This window comes from Bombina bombina, chromosome 6 (genome assembly GCF_027579735.1).
Source record: "Bombina bombina isolate aBomBom1 chromosome 6, aBomBom1.pri, whole genome shotgun sequence".
Lineage (NCBI taxonomy): Eukaryota > Metazoa > Chordata > Amphibia > Anura > Bombinatoridae > Bombina > Bombina bombina.
Window position 1 is genome coordinate 60,798,864 of NC_069504.1, and position 26,485 is coordinate 60,825,348.

General features: G+C 38.4%; 1 protein-coding gene across 1 annotated transcript in view; it reads left to right on the forward strand.

The window, feature by feature from the left end:
• LOC128662603 (store-operated calcium entry regulator STIMATE-like) overlaps positions 1 to 26,485 on the forward strand; it is a 205,408-nt gene that overhangs the window by 81,390 nt on the left and 97,533 nt on the right. Inside the window, exons 2-4 of the mRNA XM_053716428.1 lie at positions 22,934 to 22,982; positions 24,632 to 24,727; positions 26,342 to 26,463. Coding sequence (XP_053572403.1) covers positions 22,934 to 22,982; positions 24,632 to 24,727; positions 26,342 to 26,463 — 267 coding nt within the window. The remainder of the gene's footprint in view (positions 1 to 22,933; positions 22,983 to 24,631; positions 24,728 to 26,341; positions 26,464 to 26,485) is intronic.

Below are 26,485 nucleotides of genomic sequence, written 5' to 3' on the forward strand. Positions count from 1 at the left end.
CATTGGCTGCAGCAACAGAAACAGTTTGGCGACCATTTACAAATGGCTGAATAAGATCATATTGTAAAATTTAAAAGTATAATCTTTGGTTAGTCATTTTTTTTATAACAATGAAACATATAAAATAATTTTGTGGCAGGCTAGAGTACCTGAATTGCAGTTGGGATAGAGTATTGGTGTCCTAGGAGCTTAGTTAGGACAGTGCAACCTATAGAATGATTAAAAGAGGCTTTTTTTTTACTCTTACAAATTGTGAGAGAACTGGAGTTTGCATTTGTCCCTTCTCCTTTGTTAAAAGCTGCTATATTGTGCATTATTTTGCAGATTAGAACATGTATATCTCCTGTGTTGACTTATCCAAGACACAAGAACTGGTAGTAGTAATAATAATAATAAAAGAAACGGCAAACAAATTTTAAATAAAACTAATAACTACTGATGATTTGTCAGTATTGGTTAAAATACTAACATTAAGCGTGCTGGAGAGCTGCGCTGACCTGCTCCTCCTCTTCAGAGAGCCCTGGCCGCGCTAATTGGAGGCTTAGCATGGCGGCTTCCAGGTCCTTAAGGAGATAGAGCCGCCACACTAAGCCTCCTATTATCGTGGACCGGGGCTCTCCAGCACTCTAATGGTTAGTATAAAGCTACAAATGTTTTTAACGAATATTCAGTATATTGCATGGGTGACGAATATTCGCTCAGGAAAATGCAGACAAACCAAAATTTTCACCTGTGCACAAGTCTAAAAAAAATATACAATAAATAAAATTTGAATTTGAAATGTGCAGTAGAATATTTTCTGGCTAATTTCAAAGTTAAACCAATTTTCCCTTCCCCTATATCATATTTTCCCTCCCCTTGTATCATGTGACAGTTATCAGCCAATTACAAAATGTATATACATATGTACTGCAATTTTGCACATGCTCAGTAGGAGCTGGAGTCTCAGAACACATGCATAAAAAAGAATTTTTATCATGGAAATTCATTGAAAAGCTTTTTTCTTTAATTGCATTCAATTTATCAGAATCATTAAACTTTTTATTTTCTACTTTTAGTGTCCCTTTAAAGGGACAGTATATACTCATTTTCATATAACTGCATGTAATAGACACTACTATAAAGAAGAATATGCACAGATACTGATATAAAAATCCAACCTTTTAAAAACTTACTTAGAAGCTCCCAGTTTAGCACTTTTGATTAGGTTGACTGGAACTACAAGTGAGAGCAAACACACACACCCTCTCCCCTCCTGCATATGAAAAGACCCTTTACACAAACAGGAGCAAGCTGGAGTAGGTATACATCAGTATACTCTTAAAACTTTGGGGCTTGGTTAGGAGTCTGAAAATCAGCGCAATGTTATTTGAAAATAAGCAAAACTATACATTTTTACAAAAAAAAAACCTGTATGGGTTATTTAAATGGATCATCTACAAAGCATTTATGCAATGAAAAATCTAGTGTATAATGTCCCTTTAAGTTTAGGACTTGCTCTGCAATGCGCTCTAGCTCTCTCTTTGCAGAAATATTGTGGCTGTGGCCACGGATAGGCTGAGGGAATGTGTCACTGGGACAGAATCTGACGAGAAATGAATCTGAACATTTTTCTGTAAGCTATGTTTCCACTATTGGTAGTTAAAATATGACCATATGTTTTTATCACTCTGTGGCAGAAGAGTTTGAAACAGTGTTTGTAGCTATGCCCTACATTGTTTCAAGCTCTGCTGCTATAGCATACAAAGACCTGTGCACAGTCTTTTATTCTCTTTAGGGTTACCCATCAACAAAGGATACCAAGAGAAAGAAGCACATTTTGATAATATAAGTAAATTGGAATGGCACTCACTGAAGATTCATTTTGCTGTCCATTTCAACTACTTGAATGTCTATAATGGACTATGTAGCAGTGTTGCCCAGAACATAAATGGGCAATAGAGCGTTAAATCTCTGCTTGCTTTCCATAATTCACTTGCAGTGATGATTTTACCCCTTAAATGCCTAAACAAAAATATAATAAGCTAGAGCTGCTGTGTCTGATTCGATCTTAGAACCAGAAGCGCTACGCTAAATGTGCATTTTGCACTCACCAAGTTCTGTGCGTTACTGGAAGGGCCATGAGCGGTCAGCTATATGCGCATCTGGCTTTTCAAAAATCTGTGCTGTACAGGAAGTTACGCGCCTTGCTAATGGTAGAGGTGCAGCCATTACCCCACACCTCTCTCCTTCTCATTTGTTTGGGATGTCCCTGTCATGTTCTCTCTAAGGATTTTGTGAGCGGCCCAGAAGTGAAACCGTTAATAAGGGAGCCATACTTTGCGATCCTAATTGTGTACTATTTGCTCACTGCAGGGTGCAGTTCCTTAAAGGGATAGTTTACTCAACAAAAATCTCCCCTTAAAGGGACAGTAAACACCAGAATTTAGATAGGATTTTTTTTAGGTAGATAATCCCTTTATTACTCATTCCCCAATTTTGCATAACCACCACGTTATAATAATATACTTTTAACCTCTGTGATTACCTTGTATCTATGCCTCTGTAAACTGCCCCCTTATTTCAGTTCTTTTGACAGACTTGCATTTTTAGCCAATCAGTGCTGACTCCTAGGAGCTTCACGTGCCTGAGCACAATGTTATCTATATGAAACACATGAACTAACGCCCTCTAGTTGTGAAACGGTCAAAATGCTTTCAAATTAGATGCAGTCTTCAAGGTCTAAGAAATTAGCACATGAACCTCATAGATTCAGCTTTCAACTAAGAATACCAAGAGAACAAAGCAAAATTGGTAATACAAGTAAATTGGAAAGTTGTTTAAAATGGCATGCCCTATTTAAATCATGAAAGATTTTTTCTTAACTTTATTGTCCCTTTAAATTTGTTCCCATTGAACCACTTTACCTGCTGGAGTGTATTAAATAGTTTACAAGTATTTCCTTTACCCTTATAATGGCATTTGAAATAGTTGAATTAGCCTGTGGTATCCCCATCTATACTGAAATTTTTTGGCCTTAGGGCTAAGTTATAGATGAGCTGTGTAAACACAGCCAGCAGAAGACATTACACTCCCAGTAGGATATACAGGTGAAACTTGAAAAATTAGAATATTGTGCAAAAGTTTATTTATTTCACTAATGCAACCTAAAAGGTGAAACTAATATATGAGATGGACTCATTACATGCAAAGCAAGATGATTGATTTGTCATAATTGTGATGATTATGGCTTACAGTTCATGAAAACCCCAAATCCACAATCTCAGAAAATTAGAATATTACATGCAATCAATAAAACAAGGATTGTACATAGAACAATATTGGACCTCTGAAAAGTATAAGCATGCATACCGTATGTACTCAGTACTTGGTTTGGGCTCCTTTTGCAGTAATTACTGCCTCAGTGTGGCATGGCATGGAAACTATCAGCCTGTGGCACTGCTGAGGTATTATGGAAGACCAGGATGCTTCAATAGCGGCCTTCAGCTCTTCTGCATTGTTCGGTCTCATGTCTATCATTTTTCTCTTGGCAATGCCCCATAGATTCTCTATGGGGTTCAGGTCAGGCGAGTTTGCTGGCCAATCAAGCACAGTAATCCCACGGTCATTGAACCAGGTTTTGGGGCTTTTGGCAGTGTAGGCAGGTGCCAAGTCCTGCTGGAAAATGAAGTCAGCATCCCCCATAGAGCTTGTCTGCAGAAGGAAGCATGAAGTGCTCCAAAATCTCCTGGTAGATGGCTGCGTTGACCCTGGACTTAATGAAGCACAGTGAACCAACACCAGCAGGCTCCCCAAATCAACACAGACTGTGGAAACTTCACACTGGACTTCAAGCATCTTGCAGTGTGTGCCTCTCCATTCTTCCTTCATACTCTGGGTCCTTGGTTTCCAAATGAGATGCAAAATTTGCTCCCATCAGAAAACAGGACTTTGGACCACAGAACAACAGACCAGGTCTGTTTTTCTTTAGCCTAGGTAAGACGTTTCTGACGTTGTTTGTTGTTCAGGAGTGGCTTGACAAGAGGAATATGACATTTGAAGCCTATGTCCAGGATCCGTGTGGTGGCTCTTGATGCACTGACTCCAGCCTCAGTCCACTACTTGTGAAAGTCCCCAACACTTTGGATTGGCCTTTTCCTGACAATCCTCTCCAGGCTGCGGTCATCTCTGCTGCTTGTCCACACTTTTCCCTTCCACATAACTTTCTATTAATGTGCTTTGATACAGCACTTTGGGAACATCCAACTTCTTTTGCAATTGCCTTTTGAGGCTTTCCCTCCTTATGGAGGGTGTCAATGATGGTTTTCTGCACAACTGTCAGGTCAGCAGTCTTTCCCATGATTGTGATTCCTACTGAACCAGACTAAGAGACCATTTAAAGGCTCAGGAACCCTTTGCAGGTGTTATGGCTTAATTAGCTGATTAGAGTGGGACACATTGAGCCTAGAATATTGCACCTTTTCACAATATTCTAATTTTCTGAGATTGTGGATTTGGGGTTTTCATGAGCTGTAAGCCATAGTCATCACAATTATGACAAATCATGGCTTGAACTATCTTGCTTTGCATGTAATGAGTCTATCTCATATATTAGTTTCACCTTTTAGGTTGCATTAGTGAAATAAATGAACTTTTGTTCATTAATAAATATTAATTTTCCATTGTTCTCTCCAAGTATTGGTGATTTGTTTACGGACAGATATAAGATAAAGAAGCAAGTATATGTACACAATATGATAAAGTAATGAGATCAGATTATACCTACAAGCTCAACCCATTTTATTAGATTGTGGCTTCAAAACACAAAACTAGCTCATTCATATACACAAAAATAAACCTTAAAGAGCAATATCTCATAAATCTGCAACTGGTAAAAAAAAAGTAATTGGCAACATAGTAAGAAAAAAAACAAAACAATTTTATTGTGTACTGTCCCTTTAATTGACTGTTTCACTGCAGGGTCACTCACAAAACATGGTCTTAGAGGGAACACTGGTCCCTGATACCAGAGTTTATAGAGCCCTGGTTTATATATTGAATGAATCTATAGACTGACTGTATTTGATAGTGATACTACTTTATGATATGAGGTACGTGAGAGGTCTGTTATGTCAGTGTTTTTCAACCAGTGTGCCGTGAGAGATCCTCAGGTGTGCCACGGCAGATTGACAACAGTGTGACATATTTTTTAAACTTAGCTTGTTTTTTACTCCCAGTGCAGGGGTAGTTTGTAGGAGGCATGGCATAACAGCACAATACATACAGTATGTGTGTGTTTGTGTGTATGTGTATATATATATGCTGTATTAGGCTACAATGTGTGATTTTTTTTAAATTTTGGGATTGTGGTGTGCCACAGGATTTTTTAATGTAAAAAAGTGTGCCACGGCAAAAAAAAAGGTTAAAAATCACTGTGTTATGTTATCAATGATTTGCACATCTTGTACTATACCCCCCAGTGTTTGCATTTTCTATAGGTCAAATGGTCTGTTCACTTTATTTTTTTGTCCATTGATTTGTTTCTAAAGCAAATATTGCAGATGTCACAAGGACTTTGACAGGCCTTGTGTACTGAACCTGTAAATAATTTAATGCTCGAGTTGTTTGTATCTAACCTACTTTATATAAATAGGTCGTAGGTTATGTAAAAAGTAAACAGTATGAAGTTTTCATACCATATATTTCTTTTTAGAGGATATCATTTTGTATATGATTTTAAAAGGGTCCCATATTACAAATACACTCCTGGTTATATAGACTGGGAAATTCTATGAAGAATTAAACCTACAGGTTACATTGCTGTAAAGCATGTAAATACTCATAAGCTACATTTTATATCATTCAATTACTGGAATTTAAAGGGATATGACAGAGACATGAGACTTTGCAATTTTAATAAAAAAAATGTTTCTATGTATAGTAAAACAACTTTAGCCACATCGACACCACCATTGAACACGATCTGCAGCAAACAAGGTGTTAATGCATTAAAACCTCATACCCACCTAGCATGTTAAGTTTTAGCACAGCTGCAGAAAACAAAACTGTAATTACAAGGTGTTTATGTCCATTTTGAGGACCAGTAAATACAGTAGATTTGCCTAAACAAATACATAATCAAAAGACAATGCAATAGCGCTTAGTCTGAACTTCAAATAAGAAGTAGATTTTTTTTTTCTGACAAATTTCAAATTATGTGTATTTCCACTCTTCCTGTATCATGTGACAGCCATCAGCCAATCACAAATGCATATACGTATATTCTGTGAATTCTTGCACATGCTCTGTAGGAGCTGGTGACTCAAAGTGTAAATATAAAAAGATTTTGTTAATGGAAGTAAATTGGGAAAGTTTTTTTTAAAATTGGGTGCTCTATCTGAATCATGAAAGTTTAATTTTGACTTGAATGCCGAGTGTCCCTTTAAGAAAAATAAAAAATGCTTTACAATATGCATGCATTTATTTATTTTACCAGCTAGTTCTTTGAAGTACCTCTAAAAAGTGTGCTTCTTACTTAATGAGACTGGAGAGCCTTAATCATAGTTAACTATTGGAAATTGACTTGACTCTACAGGCCTTCTCTACAGTGATTCGCTAGCTCACAGGACAAACGCTTTAAAGTGCCATAAAACATGTTGAGATCTGTGTATATCCTAAAAGGACTAATTAAGTAAAAGTAGTTTGCATAAAAAAATAGTTTTGCTGGCCGGTATTTGAAAATAACTGACAAAGCCAAGTTGTCTGGAGTAGTCTGCTCCACTCCCCTTATCAGTGTTTAGCATCAGAAACACAGGCATTGTATTTCAACAGAAGTTTATTTGCTTCTAGGCATGCTCCAGCAGATAATGACTGTTGAAGTCTTGCATTCTACCAAATCAATGGTTGATATAGTTACAGCCACAAAAGGAATTATAAATATTTGCAGGTAAAGTATTTAAAGTACATATATTTTGTTTCTCCCAGCTTGTTTCATGTCCCTTTAACACCTGTCCCTAACTTATCACAGCAAAGGAGATTCCACCAGGCTTTTCAAGTCTTGCATTGCAAAACCTTGTAAATTTAGCTAATGAAATGTCATTGTTAAATGATTTTTAAAACTATATTTTGCAAAGCATATTCACCGATATATGCAATGAGTTTGCTAAACATGTGCACAGGCGAAAAATTTATATTGTCTGAAAGATTATTTGGGATTTTTTTTTTTTTTGCAAACATTCAGTTCGGCTGAATTTCGTCCATGCAGACATTTGGTTTGGGCTCATTTTGGATTTAGATTTGTTATTATTTCCAATGTGAACAGCTAATGTAAACAATTAATATTAATACATCTTACATTATAGTATTCAAACTTATTTTTCACTGTTGAAAAAACATACAACTACTGTATAACTAAAATCCAGTCATTAGTGTCTGACTGACTGTCTCTGACATGGTTCATTACCGCTATTACAGGATTGGATAGGGGACGATGGACAATTGAATAGTTAGACCCCCTTTACATCATTACAAACATAGTAGCTTATTAACCAAATAATATAACTTCCCCGCCCCCCTTTCCTGCTTCATTTTTGGTGCCAAACAGAATGAACAAATTGATTTTGTCACACAATCATTTGTTTTTCATCCATGTCATCCAGTAATTTATTTGGCTGTTATATAAAATGACTCAACGAATCGGCAAAATTCAGATGAATTTGCGTTTGTCAGAAGCCTGAGTGCACATCTTTAGAGTTTACTGTCCTTTTAAGGTGTAGTCGAGGGACAGATATAAAGATGTCCCACAGTAACACAAGTTGTGTACGTTTCTCTTGTCTAAAAGGTTATAATTTGCTTCACTGAAGGTGACACTGTACAGATCAAATGCAATATTCTATTTCAAAAGAACACATTTAAAACAGAAAAAAATGAATATTGATTCTCACAAACCTTGTTGTATATCTGGGAATCAACAGATGGATTTTTTTTTTAATTATTGTAGATTTCTAAAGCATGACATTTTAACACTATCAACCATGCAATGCAGAAACTGCCAGTTATCCAATCAGTGGCGGTAGTCACAAATGTGTGTCTTAAACATTTTTTTTGTTTCATGTCCCTTACAGAGAATGCAGTGAAATACCACCTTTTTAAATACTCCATCTCCCTTGTTTAAAGAGAAAGTAAAGTCAAAATTAAACTTTCATGATTCAGACAGAGCATGCAATTTTAAACAACTTTCCAGTTTGCTTCTGTTATCAAATTTGCTTTGTTTCCTTGGTATCTTTTATTTAAGATTAAACCTAGGTAGGCTCATAGAGCTCAGGAGTGTGCACGTGTCTTTAGTAATCTATAGCAGCAGCGTTTTGCAACATTATTTGTAGCGTTGTTATACAATGTTGCAAACTGCTGCTGCCATAGAGTACAAAAGTTATTTAGAATTGTATGCTCTGTTTGAAACATGAACATTTTAATTTTGACTTTACTGTCCCTTTTATTCTGTTTTTGCCCTTTGGGATTGTAAAACTGCACCCCCTTGCACGTGCACATGTACACAAAGTGCCTCACACTACAGATTCCATCCTATTAATTCTGCTAGCAGTATTTTGCGCTGGCATTTTTAGTTCTTTCACCTATGTTTGGTCCTTAGTCTACTGCCAGAGTTTAATTTTCTCTTTTTAGCTGAATCTATTGTTTGATGTTTGTTTTGATTTGGGATCCTCACATTTCAGTGTTTCTTTCCTAGTAAAATTAATTTCTACTTCTGCTGAAAAAGCATTAATCATTTGAGTTAGGGTGGAGATGAAAATCCTCTATTTCATAAACATAAGCATCATGTAATTAATGTATAGAAAATTAGCAAATCTAGGCAAGTATCCCTGCATGGTTTTCCCCAGAAGAACTCTGTATACATTGTTACCTATGCATAAAGGAACTCTGGGTAATAGATGCAATTCAGATACAATATCATGGTTTTTGCTTCCAATACTGTGGTGCATAGGTAACAATGTATGCAGAGTATTTATGGGGTAAAGAAAGTGGGGATACTTGCCTAAATTTGCTAATCTTTCACACAATAATTCTATGTGGTCCATTTATTAAGCAGCGGATGCCGCTTCGGAGCACCGAAGCAGCGGTCGTAAATTCTTCGCCACCTAAAGTGGCAGACTGAAATCATCCCGATACAATACGATCGGGATGATTGACAGCCCCTGCTAGCAGCCGATTGCCCGCTAGTGAGCAGGGGTGGCATTGCACAAGCATTTCACTAGAAATGCTTGTGCAATTTTAAATGGTGACCGCATACACTCGTCCCTATGACTCTCTTGCTGAGTAAGCCAGCCTGCCACTTTTTTGGAATTTCTTTAACCATTTACATGTAACCATAATATGTTAAATATTTACCCTTGAGCTATTTCTGAACTCACTGCAAGAGTACACGACAGTCAACATTAAACTTTCCTGATTATAATACAGTGTACAGTATTTTTTTTTTTTATAAAAATAACAAAAAAAAACTGTCTAATTAGCTTCTATTGTAAAATATAATTCTTTGCTGATACTTCGCTGCTTTATATGAGCACAAGCACAGCATTCGCCAGAGCTTTACAAATAAATAATAATACATCATTTTAAGTGTTAAAAACTTAATATATTTGATATTGCACTCTTAATTATATGGTTTGCGCTCAACTGCTACATCATTGTAACTCTTTATTCTCATGATAATGTCAGGGTTTGTTCCCTGATCTGTTTGCCATGTGCTGCTGGCAGCCATTTTACTCACCTCTCTTCCTGACTCTGGTGCATACTGTGTGATGCTGCTCATTTCCTGCACTTCCTTTTATGGCAAGACTGGTGTACATCATCCGTGTGAGACAGGATGCAGTCTCAGACCTGTTTGTGAGAGCTCCTGTGTATTACCTGGCTGTCTGTCGTCCCTCCTGGTTCCTGATCCCTGGCTTGTTCCTGACTCTGCTGTTCTCCTTGTTCCTGATTCCGGCTCATCTGACTATTCGCTTTGGCTCCTGACTCGGCTCGTCTGACTACCAGTTCTGGTTTTGATTCCTGGCGTGTTATTTGACTTGTGGACTTTTTATTATTTTTTGCTATTAATAAAGGTGTGATTATTTTTGCACTTCTTGTCTCAGTCTGATTCCTGTCACCCTGAAATTACGCAAGGGTCATGAATCCTGATGGTGCTAATAATCCACCTTTACCTGCCATAATTTCCAGGATGGATGAACAGGATCACCGTTTGGATCAATTTGCACTATCCCTGCAAACCCTGCTGACTTGCACTGAACATTTGGACCAAAGTGTCCCACAACTTATGGCTGCTCCTGTTTCCGCTGCTGCACCTATGCCTACCAGGAGCATGTCCGGTTCTGCACCTCTACCTCAGCGATATGGAGGTGATCCTATTCAGTGCAGAGGGTGTTTGAACCAGGTGGGCATTTACTTTGAGATGTTACCTCAGGCGTTTCCCTCTGACAGAGCTAAGGTGGGATTTCTCATCTTGTTACTCTCTAACACAGCTCTTGTCTGGGCTAATCCCTTGTTGGAGACTAATAAACCTGTGATTTCAAATAACCCTGAATTTGTGGCCTCCTTTCGAAGGGTATTTGATGTCCCGGCTCGCTCCTCCTCTGCTGCTAAATGACTCAAGTCCATTCAGCAAGGTACAAGATCTGTTGCTCAGTATGCCATTGAGTTCCGTACGCTTGCCGCAGAGGTAGGTTGGAACAATGAAGCCCTTGTTGCCGCCTTATTTCATGGGCTCTCTGATGCGATTAAAGACGAAGTTATTGCCAAAGACTTACCAGAAGATCTTGAGGCATTGGTGTCTTTTTTGATCCTAATTGACATCAGACTAAGTGAGAGGCCCTCTTTCAAGGAGTGCTTGCGGAAGCCTCCTTTTCCATTGTCTCCTATGTGTTTGCTCCCACCCATGCCTCCCTCTCCTCCCATGCCTCCTGGTCCCGAGTCACCACTGCTGAGCCGATGCAGTTGGTATTCACGCATCTGTCGGCGGCAGAGAGGACCTTTAGGAGGAGGGAGGGGCTCTGCCTCTATTGTGGGTTACAGGGCCATCTTTTGAAGTCTTGTCCTACACAGCCGGGAAACGCTCACACCTAAGGTCCTGTCGGGGGCAGACCTTGGGTGGTTTATCCTCGTCCCCGGAACCGCTAAAGGAGAAACCTTTGGTCACGGTTGTCCTTTCCTGGGTGGACTACTCCATAGTCACCCATGCTCATGTTGACTCCGGTGCTGCGGGCTATTTCATTGACAGTGCTTTTGTATCAAAGCACTCCATTCCTGTTTTGCCTTGGTCTGTTCTGCTTGCTATTGAGGCCATTGATGGCAGGCCCCTTCAGCCCGCACTTGTTACTCACGAAACTGCTCCATTGTCCATGGCTGTTGGGGCTCTCCATTTTGAAACTCTCCAGTTCCAGGTGATAAACTCTCCACATTTTCTGGTTATTCTGGGTTATCCCTGGCTTCAAAAGCACAATCCCCGTCTCGACTGGCGCAGGTCCAAAATTTTGTCATGGTCTCCGCAATGTATTTCCACTTGTCTTTGGAAACCAGTTAAAGTCTTGTGCACGTCTTCGGTATCTCAATTGCCAGAGGAGTACCGAGAGTTCCTAGACGTTTTTGACAAGGTGCATGCCGGTACGTTGCCTCCTCACCGGTCTTACGATTGTGCCATAGACCTGCAACCGGGAGCCATTCCTCCTCGGGGCCGAGTTTACCCTCTATTGCGGATAATTGTGCTATGGAGGAGTATGTTGCTGATGCTCTGTTGCGGGGGATCATCCGCAAATCCTGCTCTCCTGCAGGGGCTGGCTTCTTCTTTGTGAAGAAAAAGGGTGGCGAGACCATGCATCGATTATAGGGGTCTTAATCATCTTACCATTAAGAATGCTTACCCTATTCCGCTCATTACGGAACTCTTTGACTGCCTCAAGGGAGCTACGGTCTTTACTAAACTTGATTTGAGAGGAGCGTACAATCTTGTTAGGATCAAGGAGGGCCATGAATGGAAAACAGCATTTAATACCAGGAGCGGGCATTATGAGTATCTTGTAATGCCCTTTGGCCTATGTAATGCTCCTGCTGTTTTCCAGGAATTTATTAATGATGTCCTATGAGATATGTTGCAACAGTGTGTTGTGGTGTACTTAGACGACATCCTCATACACTCACCCACACTGTAGGCTCATCGTTCGGATGTTACACGGGTTCTTCAGAGACTACGTGAGAACGGCCTGTTTTGTAAACTCAAGAAATGTGAATTCCATCAGACTCAAGTAACCTTCCTAGGTTATGTTATCTCCTTTGCAGGGTCCTCCGTGGATCCTGACAAGTTATCTGCAGTGGCCTTGCCCTGTTGGTCTTCGGTCAATTCAACGTTTTTTGGGGTTCGCCAATTACTATAGAAAGTTTATTAAAAACTTTTCTTCCTTGGTCAAACCTATCACAGACATGACCCGTAAAGAGAATGATCCACTCCATTGGTCATCTACTGCCATTAAGGCCTTTGATAGTCTTAAGACTGCCTTTGCTGCCGCTCCAGTTCTGGTTCATCCTAACCCTGTCCTGCCTTTTGTTCTTGAGGTCGATGCGTCTGAGACTGGAGTAGGTGCCCTCTTGTCTCAACGTCCTACGCCTGATGGTTCCTTGCATCCATGTGGTTTCTTCTCTATGAAATTGTCTCCAGCGGAGTGCAATTATGAAATTGGCAACAGGGAATTACTGGCCATAATTTTGGCACTCAAGGAATGGAGGCATCTTCTCGAGGGTACTAGCGTGCCAGTGCTCATTCCTACTGACCACAAGAATTTAACTTATCTAACTGAAGCAAAATGCTTGTCTCCCCGACAGGACAGATGGGTGCTATTTTTGTCTGTTTAATTGTGTGGTCTCCTTCCTGCCTGGTAGTAAGAATGTTAGGGCTGATGCCCTCTCTCGACAATTTTCGCCTCTGTCCAAGGAGGAGTCTGTACCTACTTCAGTTATACCTCCTGACCATATTTTGGCTACCATACGTACTAATTTGACTTCTCCCTTGGGGGAGGAGATCCTGGCTGCACAAACCAATGCACCTCCTGAGAAACCTAGTAGTAAGTGTTTTGTTCCTGAGAATCTTCAAACTAAACTTTTGCACACTTACCACTATCCTAAAGCCGCAGGTCACCCATGCAAGAACCAAATGATTTGGTCTGTCACTCGACAATTCTGGTGGCCAGCTCTTCATTCTGATGTTGCTGCATATGTTGCCTCCTGCTCAGTTTGTGCACAGAATAAGACTCCTCAACGTCTTCCTGTGGGTCTTCTTCAACCTATTGCTAATGGTGAGCGTCCTTCGACACATCTTTCCATGGACTTCATTGTCGAGCTCCCAGTTTCCAATGGCAATACGGTTATCCTTATGGTGGTTGACCATTTTTCAAAATGTCACATTGCATTCCCTTGAAGAAGTTGCCTACCACTCAGTAGCTTGCTTCAATTTTTGCCTGGGAGGTCTTCCGTTTACATGGGTTACCCAAGGAGATAGTGTCGGACCGGGGTAGCCAATTTGTCTCCAGATTTTGGCATTACTTTTGTGCTCAAATGGGGATTCAGCTTTCCTTCTCCTCGGCATCTCACCCTCAATCCAATGGGGCTGCGGAACGGTCTAATCAAGCTCTGGAACAGTTCCTCCGATGCTATGTCTCAGATCACCACAATAATTGGTCTAAACTGTTACCTTGGGCAGAGTTTGCTCGTAATAGTGCTATTAATGCTTCCTGCAAGTTATCCCCATTCATGTCTCAGGGTATTCCGGCTTTGGAGGAGCATCTCCGGCAACCCCATTCCACGTGGGTGCAGATTCAGGATTGTCTTCATCGTTCTATGCAGCGTCAAAAGTTCCAGGCTGATCGTAAGCGTCTGCCCGCACCTTCCTACCAGGTTGGTGAGAGAGTTTGGCTGTCCTCCCGCAACTTGCACCTTTGTGTGCCTTCCAATAAACTGGCTCCCCGTTATGTTGGTCCTTTTCAAATACTCAGACGGGTCAATCCTGTGGCCTACGCTCTTGAGACCTTCTGTCAGGGTGCCAGGAATCAGACTGAGACAAGAAGTGCAAAAATAATCACACCTTTTATTAATAGCAAAAAATAATAAAAAGTCCACAAGTCAAATAACAAGCCAGGAGTCAAAACCAGAGCTGGTAGTCAGATGAGCCGAGTCAGGAGCCAAAGCAAATAGTCAGACAAGCTGGAATCGGGAACAAGGAAAACAGCAGAGTCAATAACAAGCCAGGGATCAGGAACCAGGAAGGACGTCAGGCAGCCAGGTAATACACAGGAACTCTCACAAACAGGTCTGAGACAACGCAAAGGCAAAGCATACTGAACAGAGGCCCTTTAAATAATAAGTGATGACATCACAATTCTGAGACTGCATTCTGTCTCACATGGATGATGCACACCAGTTTGGCCATAAAAGGAAGCGCAGGAAGTGAGCAGCATCCCCCACAATGTACCATAGTCAGGAAGAGAGGTGAGTAAAATGGCTGCCAGCAGCACATGGCAATCAGGGAGAAATCCCTTGAGCACAATTGAAGTTAATGTGCGTCGGATAGCGCATCCTCAGAGCTCTTGTTAATTGTTTTGCAAAACAAGAAAAGTGTCACAAAACACATAAAAAAAATACATTACAAAGTACAGTTACACTCATAATAAGGAGAAATAAAAAACAGAGGGGCGCCTCATGTGTGGTATAGTCTGATTGAAGACATAAGAAAAAGCAACAGAATAGCCAAATGAGTACTCACATACTCCACGAGCACACTCATGTGCTGGTAGGGGCAGGCTGTAGATTTAGATGGGTGTGACAGCTCACCCTTTCAAGGATACTTCCAATACTGTAGTTCTGCAACAGGTGTAAAACAAACAGAGAGCACTATATGTGCAGACCATTAAGGATGACACATAGAAATGTGCTTTATAGTATAAAGTGGGTACTCACATACTCCCAAAGCACACCAATGTGCTGGTAGATACAGGCTGCAGATTCAGGCAGGTGTGGCAGCTCACCCAAATAAACAATCTTTTGGTATTGATGCAGTGAAAACAAAGGCAGGTTTAATGCTTCTCAGTAGCTGTGCACTTAATAGTGATTGCAGGCAGATGGTAGGAAATGAGATCCACTCCAAAAGTAAAAATTTGCAAATATTTATTAAAAACAAAAATTTAAAAACAACACCAGGGTTGTTATACAAAGTGGATTACAGGGTCACCCAGTTGGCCCCAATGATTGCAACGCGTTTCTCGGTTGGCAAACCGTTTCATCAGGCCTGATGAAACGGTTTGCCAACCGAGAAACGCGTTGCAATCATTGGGGCCAACTGGGTGACCCTGTAATCCACTTTGTATAACAACCCTGGTGTTGTTTTTAAATTTTTGTTTTTAATAAATATTTGCAAATTTTTACTTTTGGAGTGGATCTCATTTCCTACCATCTGCCTGCAATCACTATTAAGTGCACAGCTACTGAGAAGCATTAAACCTGCCTTTGTTTTCACTGCATCAATACCAAAAGATTGTTTGTTTGGGTGAGCTGCCACACCTGCCTGAATCTGCAGCCTGTATCTACCAGCACATTGGTGTGCTATGTGAGTACCCACTTTATACTATAAAGCACATTTCTATGTATCATCCTTAATGGTCTGCACATATAGTGCTCTCTGTTTGTTTTACACCTGTTGCAGAACTACAGTATTGGAAGTATCCTTGAAAGGGTGAGCTGTCACACCCATCTAAATCTACTGCCTGCCCCTACCAGCACATGAGTGTGCTCGTGGAGTATGTGAGTACTCATTTGGCTATTCTGTTGCTTTTTCTTATGTCTTCAATCAGACTATACCACACATGAGGCGCCCCTCTGTTTTTTATTTCTCCTAGTTCTTGCCTGGATCATCCGGTTGAGAGGAGGCAGCCGCCGCTCAGCTATCAACTTATTTGTAAAAAGAGACATTTTCTTTCCTGTATACTCCAAAAGGGATTTATATAACCTTATATTGATATATTTTTCACCTCATAAGATAACATTAGTTTGTTTAAGTTTTAAATTGTCTTTAAGGGTTATCAATAACTACCATCTGAATTATATACCATTCTGCGCCCCCTCCACTGTGATTTTATCACGTATTAGATTTTTTTTTACACTCATAATAACACCACCAAATGATTTAAAAAAAAAAAAACAATTGCACAAAAAAGTTATAAGGTCTCAAAGATCTGAGATCTCAGGTGTTAGAAAAAAAGGGCTTTAACAGAGATACATACAGTACATATGCATGTCTAAAAATATGTATGTATTTTGTATGTATGTGTATATATGTATGTGTGTGTGTATATATACATACATACATACATACAACACACATTATAGGTAAAGCTATATATTGTACCAAAATGCCATGTAGGAATATGTATTTAAAAAATAAATAGAACATTTTCTGCTATGTGAAGAACATTGTAACGTGACATATTAATATTATCATTGCTTCGTTGAATTCTTTTGGGGAATACGTTAACGGATGCGCGATATCGTAACAAGCTTTTTGCGTACATCAGCTTAGTGCAGGGACATGAACTTTTTACTTTTAATACCCAATGCCCTTAATGTTTGCATTGCTGCCCCCAGAAAACAGATGTATTTAATGGGTCAGTCAAGTCAAATTAAACTTTCATGATTCAGATAGGGCATGTCATTTTAAACAACTTTCCAATTTACTTCTATCATTAAATTCACTTTGTTTACTTGGTATTCTTTGTTGAAAGCTAGGTAGGCTCGTATGCTAATTTCTAAGCCCTTAAAGGCTGCCTCTTATCTGTTTTACACAGTTAGACACTGCTAGTTCATGTGTGTCATGTAGCTAACGTGCTCACTCTCATGGAGTTGTTTATGAGTCAGCACTAATTGGCTAAAAGAACTGAGATAAGGAGGCAGCCTGCAGAGGCTTAGAAACAAGGTAATTACAGAGGTAAAAAGTGTATTGTTATAACTGTGTTGGTTACACAAAACTGGGGAACCTATGTGTTTAAGTTATTATGTGGGGTAAAATGGGATGCAGAAGCTACATCTTCTAATGAATTTGTGTATGACTTTTTGTATTTGACTGTCGTAGATCCATTGTTTTCAAAATAAATGCACTTTTGGTCTCAAGCCAGAAACAGTGAGCCAATCAAAAGTGGCACTTGCCCTTCCAATCATTCACTGGCCATGTTCAGTTCAGGATCCGCAGTGTTTGCAGTTCCAGTGAGACTTTTACTATGTGTTTATTTAACCCCCAGTGAGTACTTAATAAATTACATGCTCTAATAATTAGAGCATGTCATTTTTACCCCACGGTGTTCATGTTATATATTTTAGAGGGCTCAACGACTTTATTGGAACAGTATAATTTGATATAGCCCTGTTCAATATCTTGATTATTATATTTGGTTACTTAAAGGGACCATAATGTTAAATGTTTAATTATGTATAAAAAACAACTTTGCAATATACGCTTTATATAACTGCAAATGAATACTATTAATACTAACATTAATGGCCATAGTTAGCCTTGTTGTCTGGAGACTCAAGCCCTCATTGGCTCTTCCAAATAAGGCAAGTGGTGGGTGGAGTGTGGCTACTGAAAAATAATTGAGGCATATAAGTTGTTAAAGGGACAGGAAACCCCAAGATTCTCTTTCTTTATTTTGGATAGAACATCTATACTATAATCTCGTTTGTAACGCGTCCGTCGGCAGTTGCGCATGCATCCTCAAAGGAATGTTGGCAGCGGGAGGCAGCCAAAAGAATTCGAGACAAAGAGTATCAATCCTAGGATTGATGGATTGTACACCTGTATAGCACTCTTTCCCTATTTAACAATGGCAAGAGTTGGACAAGGTATAGTAGTCTAGAATAGGAGGAGTGAGTGGGGATGAGTTAAAATATAACCTTTATTGGTAAATTTAAAAAAAGCAACAACAAACACAGTCTACATACATACTAAGTTAAAAATTGCAGGATTGGGTCTGATTAAATTATATCTGTTTTTACAGAAAATTCAGGTGGTTGTGATATATATATAGAGAAAAACTTGGATTAATAGTCCAATTTCACGTTGTGGTATTCTTAGTACTTATATGCTGTTAGATATTGGTAACACTGAAGTGGTATCGGTAAAGCTATTGTGCTTCGATATTTACTCTGTTGTGAGTCTGATATTGATACTCAGCTATAAAAGGATAGCAATTGGTTAACTTGATTTTGTTATTGCACTTATTTAGATAGGTATAGTATTATTTCTAACACGTGATTCGTGTAATTAATGTTGTAACAAAGTGCTTGTAAAAAGTTTCAATTGTACCCCATTGTTTAGAAGTTTATTTATATATTAAATGTGTACAATATCTGATTGATAGTTAACTGTATAGCATAGTTATTTGTTACACTTTTGTCTAGTTTCTGCTATAGTTAGCACAGTATTTGTTGTTGGCTGCATGAGCACGAGTTTCTATCAATTGTGCACTTGTTTTGCTAACATTTAATGTTGGATGTAATAACTTTCTTCAATGACTTTGTTATTTTTGGTTTTTATTGCAATATTTCACCTAAGTGACTTGTAATTCTATTATCATCTTTATTCACCTCAGTATTTTTATTGAGATTGTATTTTGTTTATTTCATTTTCAGAGTCATAGCAGTTATATGAATTTGATATGGAGCTGCTGCAGAGTAGCGGCTGCTCGTGAATTTAGCTTGGCTTAGCTTATATTAAAGATAGGCTTGTTGGTATATATTACCGGACTAAATGTTAGACATTTAAAAGTCTAAGTGCTGATCTCAAACTAACAATTTGCGGTATTGTAAATCTATTTTGATCCTTCAAATTTCTTAACCGCACGTTTGGATCAACACTGGGCTTCTAATATATGTGCCGGTTCTGTTTTGTAAAGTTAGCGTGGCTTAGCTTATGCTAAAAAATAGGATGCGTAATATTTATTGCTGAATTGCATAATATGCATTTTCCAAAGTTAGATATAACTCTTAAATAATTGATTTGCGGTATTATGTATATATTTATATTCTATATTTCTTAACCGCTTGTTTATAATAAATACTGGGCTCTTGCTGTAACTGCCAGTTCTGTTCCACTATATCAAGTTAACTTGGCTTAGCTTGTACTGAAAAATAACAAATTGATAGGTGTTACCACTCTAGTTTTTAAGCGTTTTGGCAGGCTGAGTGCTGATCTAAAGCTGACAGTTTGCGGTATTATATCTGCCTTCGAGTTCCGTATTTTTTAACCGCTTGTCTGCAGTCAACACTGAGCGCTCGCTCTAAATGCCGGTTCTATTTCTAATATAGTTACTGGGTTATTCTCTATATAGATTACATTAAATCAATATTGTGCACAACCACAATTTTTATACTATAAAGACCACCATTCCTGCTAAATAAAAAATGCTACACGGCATTCAACAAACAATTCCCTAACATGTTTCGGAATTGTTTGTTGAATGCCGTGTAGCATTTTTTAGAGCGAGCGCTCAGTGTTGACTGCAGACAAGCGGTTAAAAAATACGGAACTCGAAGGCAGATATAATACCGCAAACTGTCAGCTTTAGATCAGCACTCAGCCTGCCAAAACGCTTAAAAACTAGAGTGGTAACACCTATCAATTTGTTATTTTTCAGTACAAGCTAAGCCAAGTTAACTTGATATAGTGGAACAGAACTGGCAGTTACAGCAAGAGCCCAGTATTTATTATAAACAAGCGGTTAAGAAATATAGAATATAAATATATACATAATACCGCAAATCAATTATTTAAGAGTTATATCTAACTTTGGAAAATGCATATTATGCAATTCAGCAATAAATATTACGCATCCTATTTTTTAGCATAAGCTAAGCCACGCTAACTTTACAAAACAGAACCGGCACATATATTAGAAGCCCAGTGTTGATCCAAACGTGCGGTTAAGAAATTTGAAGCATCAAAATAGATTTACAATACCGCAAATTGTTAGTTTGAGATCAGCACTTAGACTTTTAAATGTCTAACATTTAGTCCGGTAATATATACCAACAAGCCTATCTTTAATATAAGCTAAGCCAAGCTAAATTCACGAGCAGCAGCTACTCTGCAGCAGCTCCATATCAAATTCATATAACTGCTATGACTCTGAAAATGAAATAAACAAAATACAATCTCAATAAAAATACTGAGGTGAATAAAGATGATAATAGAATTACAAGTCACTTAGGTGAAATATTGCAATAAAAACCAAAAATAACAAAGTCATTGAAGAAAGTTATTACATCTAACATTAAATGTTAGCAAAACAAGTGCACAATTGATAGAAACTCGTGCTCATGCAGCCAACAACAAATACTGTGCTAACTATAGCAGAAACTAGACAAAAGTGTAACAAATAACTATGCTATACAGTTAACTATCAATCAGATATTGTACACATTTAATATACAAATAAACTTCTAAACAATGGGGTACAATTGAAACTTTTTACAAGCACTTTGTTACAACATTAATTACACGAATCACGTGTTAGAAATAATATTATACCTATCTAAATAAGTGCAATAACAAAATCAAGTTAACCAATTGCTATCCTTTTATAGCTGAGTATCAATATCAGACTCACAACAGAGTAAATATCGAAGCACAATAGCTTTACCGATACCACTTTAGTGTTACCAATATCTAACAGCATATAAGTACTAAGAATACCACAACGTGAAATTGGACTATTGATCCAAGTTTTTCTCTATATATATATCACAACCACCTGAATTTTCTGTAAAAACAGATATAATTTAATTAGACCCAATCCTGCAATTTTTAACTTAGTATGTATGTAGACTGTGTTTGTTGTTGCTTTTTTTAAATTTACCAATAAAGGTTATATTTTAACTCATCCCCACTCACTCCTCCTATTCTAGACTACTATACCTTGTCCAACTCTTGCCATTGTTAAATAGGGAAAGAGTGCTATACAGGTGTACATTCCATCAATCCTAGGATTGATACTCTTTGTCTCAAATAACCAGTACACAGCACCTCAGCCACTCTATAAGAGAATAAACCTGGATTACAGATAGATTTATACAAATAAAGTACATTTACCAGTCCAGAGAACAATAGGCTACCCTATTTTGTTAATTTGTGCAGTGCCATTAGTATTTTGGTTTTCTTAGCCAAAAGAATTCACCTGGATGCAGCTAAGCTGCATCCTGTGGATTCCGAAAATGTCAGGGTGGTGAAAGAATTCACTGAAGGTGGATTCTTTCACCCCCCCTTCCATTTTAGGAATCCACCGGGATGCAGCGAAGGCAAACGGAGCAGCCAAAATAATAAACTTGGATTCAATCCACCGGGATGCAGCAAAGGCGATCGGAGCATTACAAAAAAATAAAAATAACCGCCCGCAATAAGTGTTAAAAAAAAAATAACCGTCCGCATTGTTATAAAAAATAAAAAAATACACCTGCAATAAGTATTTAAAAAAAAAAAATAACTGCCCTTACGAACTTTTAAGAAAAAATTACAGAAAATAAAAAAAGGCTAACCTTACAAAAAATAATAAACAACACTATCCAAAATAATACAATTTAACCTAATCCCTATGAAAATAAAAGCCCCCCCCCCAAATAAAAACACCCCCTAATCTAAGAATAAACTACCAAAAGCCCTTAAAAGGGCTTTTTGTAGGGCATTGCCCTAAAGAAATCACCTCTTTTACATTAAAAATAAACAATGCCCCCCCTAACAGTAAAACCCCCCCACCAACCAAACCCCTCAAAATAAAAAAAACTAACACTAATAAACCTTAACTACCCATTGCCCCTAAAGGAACATTTGTATGGGCATTGCCCTTAAAAGGGCATTCAGCTCTTTTTCACTGCCCTAAAAGGGCATTCAGCTCTTTTGCAAATTGCCCAATAAACCCTAATCTAAAAAAACAAAACCCCCAAAAAATTTAAAAAAAAAATAACACTAAAGCCCCAAATAGGTACTCACGGTCTCAGAAGTCCGGCGGAGAAGGTCCTCTTCCAGGCGGGTCCATCATCTTTATTCACAGCGAAGGTCCAGAGCGGTCTTCCCATATATGGCGATCCTCGGCGGTGGTCATCTGTGGCGGTGTCGGCAGAGGCGGCTACGGTCCTCGGTGGCATGGAGGCTCCTCTTCATCCGATGCCCGTCGTATACTGAATATTGAATACAAGCTACCACAATCAGTTTGGGGTATACGTATATTCTGTGAATTCTTGCACATGCTCAGTAGGAGCTGGTGACTCAAAAAGTTAAAATCTAAAGACTGTTCACATGTTGTTAATGGAAGTAAATTAGAAAGTTGTTTAAAATTGCTTCTCTATCTGAATCCTGAAAGTTTAAAGGGACATTATACACTCATTTTTTCTTTGCATAAATGTTGTTGATGATCTATTTATATAGCCCATAAAGTTGTTGTTTTTAAATAAATGTATAATTTTGCTTATTTTTAAATAACATTGCTCTGATTTTCAGACTCCTAACCAAGCCCCAACTTTTTATGTGAATACCGTCAGCTACCTTCTCCAGCTTGCTCCTGTTTGTGTAAAGGGTCTTTTCATATGCAAAAGAAGGGGGAGGGGGGAGTGTCTTATTTACCACTTGCAGTGGGCTTTCCAGCTACATTTTCAGAAGAGCTAAACTGAGAGCTTCTAAGTAAGTTTTTAAACAGTTTTGTACTGGATTTTTATATCAGTATCTGTGCATCTTATTCTTTATAGTAGTGTCTATTACATGCAGTTATATGAAAATGAGTGTATACTGTCCCTATTGTGATTTTTACAACTATCAACTTTAATGACTTCTGAACCCTCATATTTCTCTTTATGCTTTTACCAGTGAAGCGCTTTCAGGAGCCTAAAGATCAGCGACGTCCATGGAGAATATGGTAAGTCTAAGATATATAATAATAAATATAATTCCCTGTTTTTTAATGAAATTAAAAAAAAAGGTTTTGTTAGACTGATATAATTCTTTTAAAGCAAAAAGTGATTATATGGTTAATGGGATATAAAGGTGAAATTTAAACCATGTATCAGTGCCTTTCAAAACTGGTTTGACAAAAATGTATTTTGTTTTTGCAAAAATATTTATTTCAATTTGTATTGCTGTTTTTAGTCCATAGGACCCCCTGCTGATATGGTAATATGCCCCATGCCTTCACATTTAGCAGTTCATCACTACATTCAGCAATAAGTGTCTTTTGTGATGTAATGTGGTATTTTGTTGATTGCCCGTGGGAGCATGAATACTGCATATCTCCCAATATTTGTGTCTATGTTAGCGCTGTGGAATCTGTTGGCGCTCTACAAATAACTGTTAATAATAATAATAATATGTATTAGGGACTGAGGAGGTTGGAGGGAGCAGTTGCTAATTTGTGGGTGTGGCAGTGTTGGGAGAGGGTGGATAATCACAAGATAATGGATGTGTCTGGGAGTTTGTGGGCACATCTGGGTGGTCAAATGGGTGGAGCTAAGGGAAACTCTGCAAATATGGACAAATGGCTGTTTCATAGGGACAGAGCTCAGAATTAGGTCCAGTCCCTCTCAAATAGGGAGAGCTGTGAGGTCTGATGCTGCCTATTGTCAGCTGGTCTTGTGCACAATAAATTAGCACAGAAACAGTAACTTTTTAGAAAATAATTTTGTTAGTATTTTTCACAAATGCTTCTTTCTTATTTGCTGCTCATTTTAAATTTCACCTGTATGCCCCTTTAAATGTCCCTTTAGCCATCACATTTAAAAGAGGTACTTTAAAGGGATATAAAACCCAAAACATTTCTTTCATACTTAAGATAGAGCATGCAATTTTAAACATATTTACAATTTACCTCTATTATCCAATTTGTTTTGTTTGCTTGGTTGAAAAGCATACCTAGGTATACTCGGGAACAGCAATGGGAGCTAGCTGCAGATTGGTGGTTAACCATATATACCTCTGTCATTGGTTCTCCCAATATGTTCATATAGCTCCCAGTAATGCACTGATGCTTCTACGACATAGAATACCAAAATAATTAAGCAAATTTGATAACAGAAAAAAATTGGGAAGTTGTTTAAAATTGTATGCTCTGTGTGAATCATGAAAGAAAGACTTTGGGTTTCATGTCCCTTTAAGTACTAAACAATTTGCTGCACAGAATAGTGTCGTTCATGTCACGTCCCTAACCCCTAATATAAATGGTAACTGGTAATAATTTTTATTGTTACTGCTTCCACCAAGACATTTGAAATCTTGCAGCATTAATCGGATTAGAGAAGTTAGGAATATCTAAGTATGCACTTACACCCACATCAGAAACACTGAAACTTCAGACAACTACATTTTTTGTTTTGGAACATTTGTAGAGCCCTTATCTTTGAAGAGGAGGGAGTAGAGAGGTTTGTGGGTTTAAACAGGAGATGCGTTTTTCTAGTGAGGATTATGGGGAGTAAGTTTCATGGAAGCATTTGAGGAGTTTATGCCAGTTGTAACCACTACTATTGGAGTTTTTTGTTATTTTCCCTACAAAATAAATACACTTTTGTCTTGCAGGTTTTATGACACATCCAAACAGGCGATTGGTGCCTTATTTATCCACTTTACAAATGTCTTCCTCTCAGACCTGACAGAAGAAGACCCTTGCTCACTGTAAGTTTTAGAAAATCCCACATTAGTACTGACGGAATGTATATACTTTTTATTGTTACTGCTTCTATTAATACTCCCCTAGTTTTAAAAGCTTCAAGCGCTCCCTAAAGACTCTACTGTTCAGGGATGCATACAACCTACACTAACCTTTCTTTATACCAGTTCCTCTCCTGAACCCCCTTAGCATGTAGCCTAAGAGCCCAGCTGTTTGTAGATCACATTCTATAGAGCTGACTACAACAGTGCGACTCTTGGCAGGGCCCTCTACCCATTTGATCCCTATAAATGTTTCCTTGTATACCGCCTATGTTTATAGCGCTGAGGAATCTGTTGGCGCTCTACAAATAACCGATAATAATAATAAAAAAATATTTACATGTGTTTTTAATGGGCTTTACCAAGAAGTTAAGTGGAGCCATGAATATTGTCAGAGGACAATGTGAGAGAATAATACTACTTTACTTTTTTATTATTATTATTATTATAATTATTATTATTAATTCTGCAGCACTATACAGAGAGTAAAATAATTTCAGACAAGTCAGGGAAGGGGTTAAAGGGTCAGGCTACAACCTGGGAGTCAGGACAGTAAACACCTTTAGAATTTTATATTAAATGTTTAGTTATGCATAATGAGACAACTTTGCAATATATTTTGCCTTTTTTCATGTAATTTAGCTCTTAATAATGAGCAATTTCTAGTTCTCAGAACTTCAAATGCACCTGTTGACTTCTCTAACTCTGTTACATATCTGTCCCTAGGTGACTTCATCAGATAACAACTGCAAAACAATGTATTTTATAGTAACGTTATGACAGGGCCTAACCTTGTTGCCTGCAGACTAAAGGCCTGATTGGCTCCTCCAAATAAGGCAAACAGTGGGTGGAATTTGGCTATTAAAAACAATTGCAGTAAAAAGGTTGTTTGTTTATAACGCGAAGCCTTGGCTGATTTGTTACGCTGTAGAAACACAACAGAAATGTCTTGTAATTACAAGGTGTTGACTGGCCCTTTAAGGTACAGAAAGATGCTTCAAAGTAAATAAACCTCTCGTTTTTGTTACAGCCGGTTGTTTTTCTAGCCGTTAAAGGGCCAGTAAACCCCCCAAATAATGTTATATAATTCTACACAAAGTGCAGAATAACATTAGCCTAGCTCCAGCTTTCTAAAGCAAAGTATTTCAGAGATATTTACCTACGAAAATTAATTTTATAGAACGCCACTTCTGGCTCTACTGAGCGGGTCTGTTTTTTTCCTAAGCGCATCGGACACGCTGTCTAGTCACATCGCTCCTGATCGTGCCATTAACTGAATGTAGCTAGCTACCAGAGCGGCAGCAAGCTACATTCAGTTTAATAGCGCAATTGGGCGCAATGTGACTAGACAGCGTGCCCGATGCACTTAGGAAAAAAGAGACCCGCTCAGTAGAGCCAGAAGCGGCGTTCTATAAAATTGATTTTCGTAGGTAAATATCTCTGAAATATTTTGCTTTAGAAAGCTGGCGCTAGGCTAATGTTACGTGTTATGCACTATGTGTAGAATTATATAAAATTATTTGGTGGGTTTACTGGCCCTTTACGATTTTGTAATCTCTTAAATATTATTCTTTCAAGATACTTGATGAATTTCCTCCTGGATGCCACCTTGGGGATGCTCATCATCTGGGCCAGTGTCAGAATAGTGTCCTGGATAGTGGAGCGTCGGAAGTTCACTGTTTTGGTGTTTGGAGAGTACGGTAAGCAAAGTGACTCCTCCTT